Source organism: Oncorhynchus kisutch, linkage group LG3 (assembly GCF_002021735.2).
Source record: "Oncorhynchus kisutch isolate 150728-3 linkage group LG3, Okis_V2, whole genome shotgun sequence".
NCBI classification, from domain to species: domain Eukaryota; kingdom Metazoa; phylum Chordata; class Actinopteri; order Salmoniformes; family Salmonidae; genus Oncorhynchus; species Oncorhynchus kisutch.
This window is the reverse complement of record NC_034176.2, coordinates 70,330,903-70,346,472: the sequence shown is the minus strand read 5'-3', so window position 1 is coordinate 70,346,472 and position 15,570 is coordinate 70,330,903. Positions and strand designations below refer to the sequence as shown.

Genomic DNA, 15,570 nt, shown 5'->3' with positions numbered 1-15,570 from the left:
CTTTATAAATACATTTGATTGATTGATTGATCATCTGCCAATAATTGGGCGAAATATTAGAATTGGGCTGCCTGTTTAAATGCAGACAATTAACTGTTTTCCTATTTTTCAAATATGGCACCTTTCTGCCCCCTGGTGGTACTAACCTTGTTAAATTGTCATCGTAGCTTAGCACACCATAGGTAAAACATATGACGCCCATGACCGCAGCAAAGAACAACATCTCTGTGTAGAAGCCCAGCCAGGCAAAGTAGATCCCAATCTTCTCCCCATAATACTTCCTGTTAACAACACAGACATAATTAAACTTATTTGGCATTAGGGAGTAGGGACACTTAGTATTTGCATGGTGTTATAGATCAGCCCCCCCCCCCATGTGCACACCACGTCTATTTCTATGGGCACAGGCTGTTGATGACACAAACTGTTCACACCGCTCTTGTTGGTGGAGTGAATGTTGCAGGTTTAAAGCACATTTTCATGCAAGTCTAGACATTTTGTCATGTCTAATGTGTATTCATGTGACATTTGAGTGACAAATTGTTACAATATCTATGGTCTGAAAAACCTAAGTAAAAAAACGTTAGCTGACATTTCTGACAAGTTATAAATATCTCTCTAAGATATACAATGACTGACATGACAAGAGGAACTGATGACCCAATTTCGAAATTGCACCTTGTGCATTCTACTATTCCAACTTTCAAGTGTAAGTTTAAAGCCGGACTGAGTTCGCCCACTTCCCTCCCTCCCTCCCCTCCCCCCGTTATAGACGTAGATCTTTGTGTCCATGCATGGGGGAAATGTAACCGATGTCCAGCCGATTTTATCTTACCTGATGAGGTTGAGGGGCTGCTCCTTGTAGAAACAGAGGAACCTAGCCCAATTCTTATAGAGGTGGTAACGTTCGCTCTCACACTGCTCATTTGTGTTCCTCTCCCAGTATCGACACTGACAGCATGAGACAGGAGGATAATCAGCTCTAGTTTAGAAATAAATCTGACATCTTCACATGAAATCTACTGTGAGTATGTTGATGTGATGTAGGTGGGGCGTCACATGATTCTTACATCATGAAGTGGGAAGGCTGAGGTGTAGGTCCCGTTGTTCAGCAACCGCTTGATACCTTTCTTGTCTGTCTCCTTGCGGTCCTCTTTATGGTACGGACAGCGAGACAGGATGTAGTACACCTGACAGGAAGGGACATCAGATCTGTGTGTGTGTGTGCGCGCGTGTCTCTCTGGATTCTGTGTTAAGATTCTGTACTCACTATTCTGTTGCGTGTGGAGGGGGGGAAGAAGGTGTCTTGGTTTTTGATGAGGAAGAAGTCTATCTTGTCCTTATCAAATGGAGAGGTGAAGTAGTCAGGCTGTGGGCGCATCACCTTCCCTGGCAGGCGGAACGGTCGGGAGAGCCACTCCAGTGGAACGTCCTGTCCGTGGGGGATGTCGCTTTCCTTAAAGGGAACCTTGATCTTCAGCACATCAGCGTAGGTGGCCAACACCTCCCACGGGGCGTGGATCTTCAGGAAGTATGTTTTCAGATCATCCGAGTCCTAAGAGGAAGGAGTTCAGAGAGGACAGAGCGAGGCAATTTGACTGACCATACAATTTAAGCACAAAACAGAGTAATCATTTAAAATATTGAGTATGATATGATATTTTTTTTAAATCCATTTGAATATAGTACACATTTTCACCTAAAAGTTTGTAAAGAAAACATAGAAACAAACACTCTGTACAAAATATTAGGAACAGCTTCCTAATATTGAGTTAATTTCAGAACAGCCTCAATTCATCGGGGCATGGACAACAAGGTGACCCAAATGCTTCCCACAGTTGTGTCAAGTTGGCTGGATGTCCTTCGGGTGGTGGAACATTCTTGATACACACAGGAAACCATCAGACTGTTAAACAGCCACCACTAACATTGAGTGGCTGCTGCCAACACACTGACTCAACTCCAGCCACTTTAATAATGGACATTGATGTAAAAATATATCACTAGCCACTTTAAACAATGCTACTTAATATAATGTTTACATACCCTAAATTACTCATCTCATATGTATATACTGTACTCTATATCATCTACTGCATCTTTATGTAATACATGTATCACTAGCCACTTTAAACTATGCCACTTTGTTTACATACCCTACATTACTCATCTCATCATCTCATATACTGTACTCGATACCATATACTGCATCTTGCCTATGCCGTTCTGTACCATCACTCATTCATATATCTTCATGTACAAATTCTTTATCCCTTTACACTTGTGTGTATAAGGTAGTAGTTGTGGAATTGTTAGGTAGATTACTCGTTGGTTATTACTGCATTGTCGGAACTAGAAGCACAAGCATTTCGCTACACTCGCATTAACATCTGCTAACCATGTGTATGTGACAAATAAAATTGGATTTGAAAGTGTTGAGCGTGAAAACCCAGATGTGTTGCAGTTCTTGACACACACCAACCTGTGCACCTGGCACGTACTACCATACCCTGTTCAAAGGCACTTACATCTTTTATCTTGCCTGTTCACCCTCTGAATGGCACACATACACAATCCATGTCTCAATTGTCTCAAGGCTTAAATTACCTTCTTTAACCTGTCGCCTCCATCTACACTGGTTGAAGGAATCATATAAGGTAAGCTTTCACCTGGATTCACCTGGTCAGTCTGTTGTGGCAAGAGCAGGTTTTCCTAAAGTTTTGTACACTCAGTATATGTTAAAAACCCTTCTACCACTGAGGAAAGAAGACTGTGGAGTGAAATTCCCCTTTAAGAAAGCTCTGCTGAGATATTCCCCACTTTGCAGTAATGTGATGTGCTGCTGCATGATGACCACTAGAGGACGACAGCGTGCCACGGATGGGTAACTCACCGATTTGTCCTCAGTCTCAAGCTCCAGTCCAGCCTTCTTAAGGTTGGCCTCAAATTCCCTCCTCCTCTCCTGTACAAATACAGAGACAAACACACATGCACTTTACGCAATAGCAAGGATCAGGGCAGAAAAGCATTTATCCTTGTATCTCCCCCTCTATCATCTCTGCTATCACTTTATCCTTCCTTGTATTCTAACTTCCCCATTCATTCTCATAATCTTTCCTTGGGAGGATCCATTTTTGTTCTTGTAGAAGCTCTGTTGAAAGACTGCCTGGCACCAGTCACAGCATTCTCAAAGTCCAAAAATCAGAAGCTAGAGGGCCTTGTAATAATGACATTTGGTCTGTCTATGGTCTGTCTGTGGCATGAAATCTTTGCTTCTCGGTCAAGAAAGAGGTGATGCAATTACCCCAACAACAAAGTTTCAACCACTGGGAACTTGTCAGCCACTTCCTTTTAGCCACCTTCTCCTCTTTACCGCCCTGATTCAGGCTGATTATGAGTCATGGTCACGTGGTCAATTAACCCCAGACACCGTCTTTACTGTGAAAAAAGGTATTGCAACGGAAAACTGAAATAGCTGTGTTCTTACTGAAGTCGTTCAGGCTCAAAGCAAACCTGACCACTCCAAGGTTAATGCTCTGTGCTGTCATGTCCGTGTTGATAAACTGCCATGTGTCTCTCTGTAACCACACACTGCTCTCTGTCACGGTGTTGATGATGGTGCGTTATGCTGCCCACCTGCTTCTTCTCTCCATCCTTGTCATCTAGGTACGACAGTATGAAGTCAATCCTGCGAACCCCGTCCCTGAAGAACACGGTGTCTTTGTTCTGCTGTAGTCTGTCCGTCTGGAGGGCAGACAGAGAAGAGTGTCAGAACACTAACCCACACAAACTATTTCTCTCCTCCTCCTATGAACAGAGAACATCTGTTTACTGAATGTGACGATGCATGTTAAAAGCACATTAAAAGTACATGGTCGTAGTTTAGTATATAGTTTAGGACACATTTATTTTGTAATGAGTGTGAACTTTATTTTGTGTGGTTTGTCTTATGTAACTTGAATAGGAGTTAGGATGCAGTGGATCCTGGACATTTTCCAGTGAAGGCATGCCTATCATTATGCTAAACGTAGCCCTCAACTATGGCAAGCAAAGTGGTACATACTGTACTCGGGCCTGAAATTAACCTTTTGGTTTTTATAATAACGTTAAACCTAATCTTGATATTCTCAGATCATCCCAGACCAGTATACAGCCACTTCTTGATCCAAGCCCCAAACCTGGCACACACAATACTCTTCAATCACAATGCTCCACACTCCAGTTGGCCAGGGTCCAGTTTCTCAGTTCAACACTCCACACTCCAGTTGGCCAGGGTCCAGTTTCTCAGTTCAACACTCCACACTCCAGTTGGCCAGGGTCCAGTTTCTCAGTTCAACACTCCACACTCCAGTTGGCCAGGGTCCAGTTTCTCAGTTCAACACTCCACACTCCAGTTGGCCAGGGTCCAGTTTCTCAGTTCAACACTCCACACTCCAGTTGGCCAGGGTCCAGTTTCTCAGTTCAACACTCCACACTCCAGTTGGCCAGGGTCCAGTTTCTCAGTTCAACACTCCACACTCCAGTTGGCCAGGGTCCAGTTTCTCAGTTCAACACTCCACACTCCAGTTGGCCAGGGTCCAGTTTCTCAGTTCAACACTCCACACTCCAGTTGGCCAGGGTCCAGTTTCTCAGTTCAACACTCCACACTCCAGTTGGCCAGGGTCCAGTTTCTCAGTTCAACACTCCACACTCCAGTTGGCCAGGGTCCAGTTTCTCAGTTCAACACTCCACACTCCAGTTGGCCAGGGTCCAGTTTCTCAGTTCAACACTCCACACTCCAGTTGGCCAGGGTCCAGTTTCTCAGTTCAACACTCCACACTCCAGTTGGCCAGGGTCCAGTTTCTCAGTTCAACACTCCACACTCCAGTTGGCCAGGGTCCAGTTTCTCAGTTCAACACTCCACACTCCAGTTGGCCAGGGTCCAGTTTCTCAGTTCAACACTCCACACTCCAGTTGGCCAGGGTCCAGTTTCTCAGTTCAACACTCCACACTCCAGTTGGCCAGGGTCCAGTTTCTCAGTTCAACACTCCACACTCCAGTTGGCCAGGGTCCAGTTTCTCAGTTCAACACTCCACACTCCAGTTGGCCAGGGTCCAGTTTCTCAGTTCAACACTCCACACTCCAGTTGGCCAGGGTCCAGTTTCTCAGTTCAACACTCCACACTCCAGTTGGCCAGGGTCCAGTTTCTCAGTTCAACACTCCACACTCCAGTTGGCCAGGGTCCAGTTTCTCAGTTCAACACTCCACACTCCAGTTGGCCAGGGTCCAGTTTCTCAGTTCAACACTCCACACTCCAGTTGGCCAGGGTCCAGTTTCTCAGTTCAACACTCCACACTCCAGTTGGCCAGGGTCCAGTTTCTCAGTTCAACACTCCACACTCCAGTTGGCCAGGGTCCAGTTTCTCAGTTCAACACTCCACACTCCAGTTGGCCAGGGTCCAGTTTCTCAGTTCAACACTCCACACTCCAGTTGGCCAGGGTCCAGTTTCTCAGTTCAACACTCCACACTCCAGTTGGCCAGGGTCCAGTTTCTCAGTTCAACACTCCACACTCCAGTTGGCCAGGGTCCAGTTTCTCAGTTCAACACTCCACACTCCAGTTGGCCAGGGTCCAGTTTCTCAGTTCAACACTCCACACTCCAGTTGGCCAGGGTCCAGTTTCTCAGTTCAACACTCCACACTCCAGTTGGCCAGGGTCCAGTTTCTCAGTTCAACACTCCACACTCCAGTTGGCCAGGGTCCAGTTTCTCAGTTCAACACTCCACACTCCAGTTGGCCAGGGTCCAGTTTCTCAGTTCAACACTCCACACTCCAGTTGGCCAGGGTCCAGTTTCTCAGTTCAACACTCCACACTCCAGTTGGCCAGGGTCCAGTTTCTCAGTTCAACACTCCACACTCCAGTTGGCCAGGGTCCAGTTTCTCAGTTCAACACTCCACACTCCAGTTGGCCAGGGTCCAGTTTCTCAGTTCAACACTCCACACTCCAGTTGGCCAGGGTCCAGTTTCTCAGTTCAACACTCCACACTCCAGTTGGCCAGGGTCCAGTTTCTCAGTTCAACACTCCACACTCCAGTTGGCCAGGGTCCAGTTTCTCAGTTCAACACTCCACACTCCAGTTGGCCAGGGTCCAGTTTCTCAGTTCAACACTCCACACTCCAGTTGGCCAGGGTCCAGTTTCTCAGTTCAACACTCCACACTCCAGTTGGCCAGGGTCCAGTTTCTCAGTTCAACACTCCACACTCCAGTTGGCCAGGGTCCAGTTTCTCAGTTCAACACTCCACACTCCAGTTGGCCAGGGTCCAGTTTCTCAGTTCAACACTCCACACTCCAGTTGGCCAGGGTCCAGTTTCTCAGTTCAACACTCCACACTCCAGTTGGCCAGGGTCCAGTTTCTCAGTTCAACACTCCACACTCCAGTTGGCCAGGGTCCAGTTTCTCAGTTCAACACTCCACACTCCAGTTGGCCAGGGTCCAGTTTCTCAGTTCAACACTCCACACTCCAGTTGGCCAGGGTCCAGTTTCTCAGTTCAACACTCCACACTCCAGTTGGCCAGGGTCCAGTTTCTCAGTTCAACACTCCACACTCCAGTTGGCCAGGGTCCAGTTTCTCAGTTCAACACTCCACACTCCAGTTGGCCAGGGTCCAGTTTCTCAGTTCAACACTCCACACTCCAGTTGGCCAGGGTCCAGTTTCTCAGTTCAACACTCCACACTCCAGTTTATTTATAAGCATATTAAGCATGTGCAGGAGAAAGCACCCTTGTCAAAAAGTTAAATGTTTGTGAAATTCAGGAGATTGTACATGCAGTGGGTTAAAGGCTGTTTCTCAAATAGGTTTGCTTACTCCCGGTTTTACCTGAGGGGTACAGCGAAGTATTTACAGTGCTATGCTCTGCAGTCAGGACGACAGAGGGAAAAAAACCTTAGACACAGCCTTGGACCTGGAGTGGAGGAAAATGGCTTTTCTTGGTCCAATCGGCTAAGATTATGTTCACCAATTCCAGGTCTTACATCATCTTTTGAACCTCAATTGTGAAGAAGGATTGCCTGTGTGGGGTCTGTTTCACCGTGTGACTAGGAGGAAAAGTGTTTCAGTCCAATTAGCTTAGTGTGCGACAAAACAGAGGCGGGTCCCTATAATACAGAGGTATCCTGGCATCTGGAGGACAGGAAGAGAAACAGAGGTGGGTCGCTATAATACAGAGGTATCCTGGCTCTGGAGGACGGGAAGAGAAACAGAGGCGGGTCCCTATAATACAGAGGTATCCTGGCATCTGGAGGACGGGAAGAGAAACAGAGGTGGGTCGCTATAATACAGAGGTATCCTGGCTCTGGAGGACGGGAAGAGAAACAGAGGCGGGTCCCTATAATACAGAGGTATCCTGGCATCTGGAGGACGGGAAGAGAAACAGAGGCGGGTCCCTATAATACAGAGGTATCCTGGCATCTGGAGGACAGGAAGAGAAACAGAGGTGGGTCCCTATAATACAGAGGTATCCTGGCTCTGGAGGACGGGAAGAGAAACAGAGGCGGGTCCCTATAATACAGAGGTATCCTGGCATCTGGAGGACGGGAAGAGAAACAGAGGCGGGTCCCTATAATACAGAGGTATCCTGGCATCTGGAGGACGGGAAGAGAAACAGAGGCGGGTCCCTATAATACAGAGGTATCCTGGCATCTGGAGGACGGGAAGAGAAACAGAGGCGGGTCCCTATAATACAGAGGTATCCTGGCATCTGGAGGACGGGAAGAGAAACAGAGGCGGGTCCCTATAATACAGAGGTATCCTGGCATCTGGAGGACGGGAAGAGAAACAGAGGCGGGTCCCTATAATACAGAGGTATCCTGGCATCTGGAGGACGGGAAGAGAAACAGAGGCGGGTCCCTATAATACAGAGGTATCCTGGCATCTGGAGGACGGGAAGAGAAACAGAGGCGGGTCCCTATAATACAGAGGTATCCTGGCATCTGGAGGACGGGAAGAGAAACAGAGGCGGGTCCCTATAATACAGAGGTATCCTGGCATCTGGAGGACGGGAAGAGAAACAGAGGCGGGTCCCTATAATACAGAGGTATCCTGGCATCTGGAGGACGGGAAGAGAAACAGAGGCGGGTCCCTATAATACAGAGGTATCCTGGCATCTGGAGGACGGGAAGAGAAACAGAGGCGGGTCCCTATAATACAGAGGTATCCTGGCATCTGGAGGACGGGAAGAGAAACAGAGCCCCTCCCCTTTTTGTTTATCAGCCCCAACACCCACAAACAGGGAGGAAGGAAACAGGGTGTGGATACAGCATATAACTCCAAAGATCATCAACAGAGTTAGGTTGTGAAAAGCATATTAGAACAATGTGAAATGTATGGCCTTCCCCCTTCATGTGTCAAAGCACGCTTGAATATGAGTGAGAGAGAAAGTGTTCAAGTTCCCTCGTTCTTGAACAACAGATTAATGCTGGATAGAGAACACGGACACAGACACATAACAGACACAGTAATATTCTCTCTGTAGGCAGTATTTTAGTTTGTGCTTATTGCCCGGGGAGAGCTGATCTGATAAAGAGAGGAGCTCTCTGAGAGACACTGAGGTCTTGCGACTGAACAATGAGAACTGTAGTAGAAAAAGGTCAGTTGTTTCCAACTTAGGCAAGGTACACAAAGGCATGCAAAACAACCTATTTTCAATACACACTCACTATTGATCAAGAATATTGATCACGGATGAGGATCAATCAAGCATGTGGAGGAAGACTAAAAACAAAACACATAATCATACATTACTTACAGCCAAATACGCACATAAGTGCAGAAAAATGTATCTACTAATCCAGTATACCTTCAACATTTTGTTAACCTTTATCATGTAAATAATTTGATGTGTTTTTTGTTTGTTGCAGCGTTCAATTAATTTGCCCGTTGCATGTCAGAACACTGCTGCATTACAGCACAGAGACCTTGGGAAGTCATCTAGGGCAGGGATATGTTAATGCAGAGGGAAAGGAGAGTGTCCAGGCAGGTCAACATGGGGTCATAGGACTCACCTCTGTTTGTCCAGGTAGCTGTGTACCTCCATCCTCTACAAAGTTATTAAGACTGTGGCCATTACATTCCTCTGTGTAGAGAAAAGAAACACGAGCAGAGATTAGTTCCCATAAAGGGCAATCTGCAGTTGCTACATACATTTTTGGACTTAGGATATATAGTATAATGATATACTGCATATGAGTCCATTGATTCTTGAATAATATAACTTATACATGCCTCATGAGCTTAGTTTAACTGTCACACCCCGTCATAACACAAAATATAAACTAGTTTTAATCAAATGTTGGTAAATATTGTAAATGTAAACAAACACAGTATAGCCTCAAAACATGTTTAAAACTATAATTTTGGTATCTTGGAAGGTCAGTCCTTGCATCTATCCCACTGGGGAAAAACTGGTTGAATCAATGTTGTTTCCACATCATTTCAATAAAAATATAAAATGTGATGACATTGAATCATCGTGGAAAACTGATTGGATTTGTAAAAAGTCGTCAACATCAGGGAATTTCATCTCTATTTCACCCAACTTTCAACCTAAATCCAATGTCATGGTGAATTCACGTTAGTTGACAACTCAAACAAATATAAATTTCAAAAATGATGTTGCACTGAGGTATAGGTCTAAGGATTGCCCCTTTAACAGAAAACTATTTACAATGTACAAATGACATAGTGATATGTGTACAGAAATGTGTAACCACTCATTTACTTGAGCGAAAGCAATGGGTTATTTGTCTAGATATTTTACGTAATTATTCCAGCCTCATCACACCAACTAGCCTAATAGTTCATATGAGATACAACATACACTTGATATGGAAATGTCAAACGTGTTCCCTGTGGTCATGTATGATACCTTCACTACATACAGTCAATTGGCTAAATGAATCCTAGAAAAATAAAGCTGTGTTATTTAACTAAAATGATTGTGTAATGTCATCAGATACACTACTTAAAGCCCATGAAATCCCATGACCCATCCCTCCGTTTCCACAGACATTCCTTTTCTACAGATTTGCCAATGATTTTGCAGATGATCGAGTCGGTCTCCCTCATATTACACAATAGTTCTATATTGAGAGCAGGGATTGCTGATGTGAAGAAAACAGCATTAGTCTGTCAGTGGAACTGTGTTGTGGTCAGATGTCAGAACAGCCCAACACAGCACTGTGTTGACATGGACTGCCCTCAGGGCAACAGCATGGTGAAATAGACATGAAGACACAAGAGCTCTCAGAGATAAAACCAGGGGAAAGAACTAAACACATATACCTATAAAGACCAACTTTCACAAAATCACACTTTCCATCTGGAGACACAGACAGAGACACACAGCATTCCAGCAGCAGAGCAGAGCACTCCCCCAGCCTGGCAGAAAGCGCTAGGAGGGAATGTGCTCATGTTGCAGCGCTGCCTGCCGCCTGGTTATTTCTGAATGCTGGGAAACAAGCACTTCCTGTGGGGAGGTTAGGCCTCTACGTACACGGAGGGATGGAGGAGGGGGCAGCAGCCCAGTCAGAGGCCCTGTAGTTCCCTCAGACGTAACACAATCTAGCTTACCACAGGAAGGATTCCTTCTGCCCTGAGCCTTTCTTTCATTGGATGAGTAGGATATTTTTAAAGAACCAGAGGTTTGACTGAGTGCCTTGCAAGCCAATGAGAGGCTTGAGGGAGCCGCTCTGTACAGCTGAGAGGTAAATTAAAGAGACAACTCATCAGGTAGGAATGATGCTGAGACCGCCAGCCAGATGAGTCTGAGCACAAGCATCCCTAACCCCTATGAAGGACAAACTAGCAGAGGGATGTGCCAAGCTGTGATGATTGTACTGCTAACAGTTATTATCAGTCCAGAGCTGAGCAAACACAGAGAGAGAGGGAGTGTGTTACCAAACAGGGACAAGGCCACTTTTATTAGACATTTATAGATAGCAGCACATCCACACACATGCAGAAACACACAGTATAGTATACGCATAGTATACATACGTTCACATACACCTCAGCACCCAAGCAACACACATTTTTCAATGTTTTCAAAAATGAATACAATGGGAGACACATATCCTCAAATACAGTATGGTTAAACACATAAATACACTATTGTTTGTATATATCCCATATATTTAAAAGTATGTGAACACCCCTTCAAATTAGTGGATTCGGCTATTATTTCAGCCACACCCGGTGTATAAAATCGAGCACACAGCCATACAATCGCCATAGACAAACATTGGCAGTAGAATGGCCTTACTGAAGAGCTCAGTGACTTTCAAAGTGGCACTGTCATAGGAGGCCACCTTTTAAAATTTCTGCTCTGCTAGAGCTGCCCCGGTCAACTGTAAGTGCTGTGAAAACGTCTAGGAGCAACAACGGCTCAGCCGCGAAGTGGTAGGCCACACAAGCTCATAGAACGGGACCGTCGAGTGCTGAAGCGTGTAAAAATGGTCTGTCCTCGGTGGCAACACCGAGTTCCAAACTGCCTCTGGAAGCAATGTCAGCACAAGAACTGTTTGTCGGGAGCTTCATAAAATGGGTTTCCAAGGCAGAGCAGCCGCACACAAGTCTAAGACCACCATGCGCAATGCCAAGCGTTGGCTGGAGTGATGTAAAGCTTGCCACCATTGGACTCTGGAGCAGTGGAAACACATTCTCTGGAGGGATGAATCATGCTTCACCATCTGGAAGTCCGACGGATGAATCTGGGTTTTGCGGATGCTAGGAGAACGCTACCTGCCTCAATGCATAGTGCCCCCGTGCACAAAGCGAGGTCCATACAGAAATGGTTTGTCGAGATCGGTGTGGAAGAACTTCTATGGCCTGCACAGAGCTCTGACCTCAACCCCATCGAACACCTTTGGGATGCATTGGAAAGCCGATTGCGAGCCAGACCTAATCGCCCAACATCAGTCCCCGACCTCAATAATCCTCTTGTGGCTGAATGGAAGAAAGTCCCCCCCAGCAATGATCCAACATCTAATGGAAAGCCGTCCCAGCAGAGTGGAGGCTGTTATAGCACCGAAGGTGGGGACCGACTCCATATTAATGCCCATGATTTTGGAGTGCGATGTTTGATGAGCAAGTGACCACATACTTTTGGTCAAGTAGTGTACCACCTCCTGGAACTAGACCCACATTCAGATAGTAGAAGATCCACTAGTGAAGATGTACATCAAAATAACACCCACTGTCTGCAGAACACCAACTTACTGTAAACACATCTGTAGTCTCCAGCACACGCTAAATTAAACTGACATTAATAACCCCATAGAAGTCCTAGAGAACATCTCATCCTACTGTAGCTGACCTACAAGTACAGTGCCTTGCGAAAGTATTCGGCCCCCTTGAACTTTGCGACCTTTTGCCACATTTCAGGCTTCAAACAAAGATATAAAACTGTATTTTTTTGTGAAGAATCAACAACAAGTGGGACACAATCATGAAGTGGAACGACATTTATTGGATATTTCAAACTTTTTTAACAAATCAAAAACTGAAAAATTGGGCGTGCAAAATTATTCAGCCCCTTTACTTTCAGTGCAGCACACTCTCTCCAGAAGTTCAGTGAGGATCTCTGAATGATCCAATGTTGACCTAAATGACTAATGATGATAAATACAATCCACCTGTGTGTAATCAAGTCTCCGTATAAATGCACCTGCACTGTGATAGTCTCAGAGGTCCATAGGACAACAATCAGTCGTATATTGCACAAATCTGGCCTTTATGGAAGAGTGGCAAGAAGAAAGCCATTTCTTAAAGATATCCATAAAAAGTGTCGTTTAAAGTTTGCCACAAGCCACCTGGGAGACACACCAAACATGTGGAAGAAGGTGCTCTGGTCAGATGAAACCAAAATTGAACTTTTTGGCAACAAAGCAAAACGTTATGTTTGGCGTAAAAGCAACACAGCTCATCACCCTGAACACACCATCCCCACTGTCAAACATGGTGGTGGCAGCATCATGGTTTGGGCCTGCTTTTCTTCAGCAGGGACAGGGAAGATGGTTAAAATTGATGGGAAGATGGATGGAGCCAAATACAGGACCATTCTGGAAGAAAACCTGATGGAGTCTGCAAAAGACCTGAGACTGGGACGGAGATTTGTCTTCCAACAAGACAATGATCCAAAACATAAAGCAAAATCTACAATGGAATGGTTCAAAAATAAACATATCCAGGTGTTAGAATGGCCAAGTCAAAGTCCAGACCTGAATCCAATCGAGAATCTGTGGAAAGAACTGAAAACTGCTGTTCACAAATGCTCTCCATCCAACCTCACTGAGCTCGAGCTGTTTTGCAAGGAGGAATGGGAAAAAATGTCAGTCTCTCGATGTGCAAAACTGATAGAGACATACCCCAAGCGACTTACAGCTGTAATCGCAGCAAAAGGTGGCGCTACAAAGTATTAACTTAAGGGGGCTGAATCATTTTGCACACCCAATTTTTCAGTTTTTGATATGTTAAAAAAGTTTTAAATATCCAATAAATGTCGTTCCACTTCATGATTGTGTCCCACTTGTTGTTGATTCTTCACAAAAAAATACAGTTTTATATCTTTATGTTTGAAGCCTGAAATGTGGCAAAAGGTCGCAAAGTTCAAGGGGGCCGAATACTTTCGCAAGGCACTGTACCTTCAGTGGGTAGTCTGGAGTGATGAATATCTCACATTGTCTTGCACATCCATTTAAGCAATAAGGTCCGAGGGGGTGTGGGCTGTTCTTATGCATGAAGCAACGCAGAGTGCCTGGATACAGCCCCTAGCTGTGGTATATTGGCCATATACAACAACCCCCCCCCCCCCCCCCCCCCAAGAGGTCATATACAGTCTGATATAACACAGCTTTCAGCCAATCATCCTTCAAGGCTTAAACCACCCAGTTCATATTATTTCTTAGGTGCTGGATAAATGCATAAAGATGTCAGCACTCAGTGCAGGTGTTCTTTCAGCATCTGCTAGGAGTGTTGGCCTTAAGCCTTGGGCCTAGATCTTTATAAAGGGAGAGATCTAGCAGGTTTCTGCTCATGTTTCCCTTTCTGATATATCAAATAACCCACAGAGAGATGCACAGATAAAATTATCCCAACAAAATCACACAACAAAAATATATTTAAAAATGTCAAATATGGTACAGGTAAATTCAATCAAAGGTCATTTCCTTGCTTCCTGTACTAAATCAAATGGAGCGATCCACTGGTAAACCCAAGGCCTTGGAACTCACTCACACAGGACCAGAGGATGCAGAGTAGTATAGGGCTGGGTTTGGGCTATGAGGAGTCTGGCTCTGCAGCCGCTGGCATGAAGGGAGGCTGAGCAGCGAGCAAACAGCACAAGCCTCAGAGTAACTGACAGCAGTACATACAGACACAGCCACTGACTATGAGGTGAGGTTAGGAGAGGATGAAAGGATGGATGGACAGACAGGTGTCACATTAAGCCTTTCGTCTGCCAGTACCTGTTAATAGTTTCATCCTGAATGCTGTCAGCACAGCAGGGCCCTCTTCTTCAGAGGAGAGACACAGGACAAAGGGGTTAGTCTGCTTAACAAAGTGCTGCTGGACATTGATAGATGCTTTTATGATATCATAGATACACAAATTCTGAATTAGAATATCTAGAGTAGCATCCACCAGACACAGACACACTAGCCTCAAACAAAAAGACCATGTGTTAAATATGTTTGATATATTCTCTGTTTGGCTCAATCACAGTAAGTGGCAGTGTGAGGACAGGAATACATTATTCAATGTTTATTTGTGGTATAAAGAAGCTGTCACCTTGATGCTGGTGAGGACCTAACAGCACCTGCGTCACCTGCTCCCACCGGCTGCACCTGTCTACTTTCCAGTGACTGTCACAGAGTCTTCCTGATTGTTTATTGTTTCAGCCAGATAAACCTTTAGACAGCCTGGTAAATGATGTATTTCATCAGACCAAGCCAATTTGGTTAGTGATTTAAATGGTAATACGAGGCCTGAGCTACTGGGCTTCCACTGTTATTCATGTTTCAAGTTTTATTAGTCGTTTGTACAGGATACACATGGCATACCATGTCCAACAAAAATGTTTACAGGTTCCTTCTCGACAATGCAACAACAATAAGGAAATGTAAAAATATGAACATAAAGCAAATGGCTAAGTAGAATAAAATGTTTAGCATAAGTATAATACAAGAAGGCACAATTTATCAACAGCAGTTGTGATGTGTGTGTGTAGCATGCATTTATATGTGTGAGTGCATGTGTGCTAAGGTGAGGAGAGTCATTGCAGGTGGTCAGTCCAGTTTAAGTGTTCAGAAGTCTGATGGCTTTTAGATAGAAACTATCTCTGAGACTGTAGGTATCATACCTCATGCCCTAATTCTGTCTTCCCAATGGTAATGAAGCGAAGAGCTGATGGCTGGGGTGTGTTTGGTCCTTGATGATGCTGCAGGCCTTCCTCAGGCACCGTTTTGAGTAGATGTCCTGGAAGGGTGACAGCACGGTTCCAGTGATGTGCTGGGCTGTCTTCATCTCCTTCTGAAGGGAC

At 45.2% G+C, this 15,570-nt stretch overlaps 1 protein-coding gene across 1 annotated transcript in view; it reads right to left on the bottom strand.

The window, feature by feature from the left end:
- Positions 1-15,570, bottom strand: part of LOC109888415 (anoctamin-5-like) — a 31,209-nt gene that overhangs the window by 9,391 nt on the left and 6,248 nt on the right. Inside the window, exons 2-8 of the mRNA XM_031812963.1 lie at positions 9,038-9,108; positions 3,637-3,744; positions 2,894-2,962; positions 1,271-1,555; positions 1,071-1,190; positions 836-951; positions 147-281 (exon numbers count right to left, since the gene is read on the bottom strand). Of these exons, the coding sequence (XP_031668823.1) occupies positions 147-281; positions 836-951; positions 1,071-1,190; positions 1,271-1,555; positions 2,894-2,962; positions 3,637-3,744; positions 9,038-9,108 (904 nt within the window). The remainder of the gene's footprint in view (positions 1-146; positions 282-835; positions 952-1,070; positions 1,191-1,270; positions 1,556-2,893; positions 2,963-3,636; positions 3,745-9,037; positions 9,109-15,570) is intronic.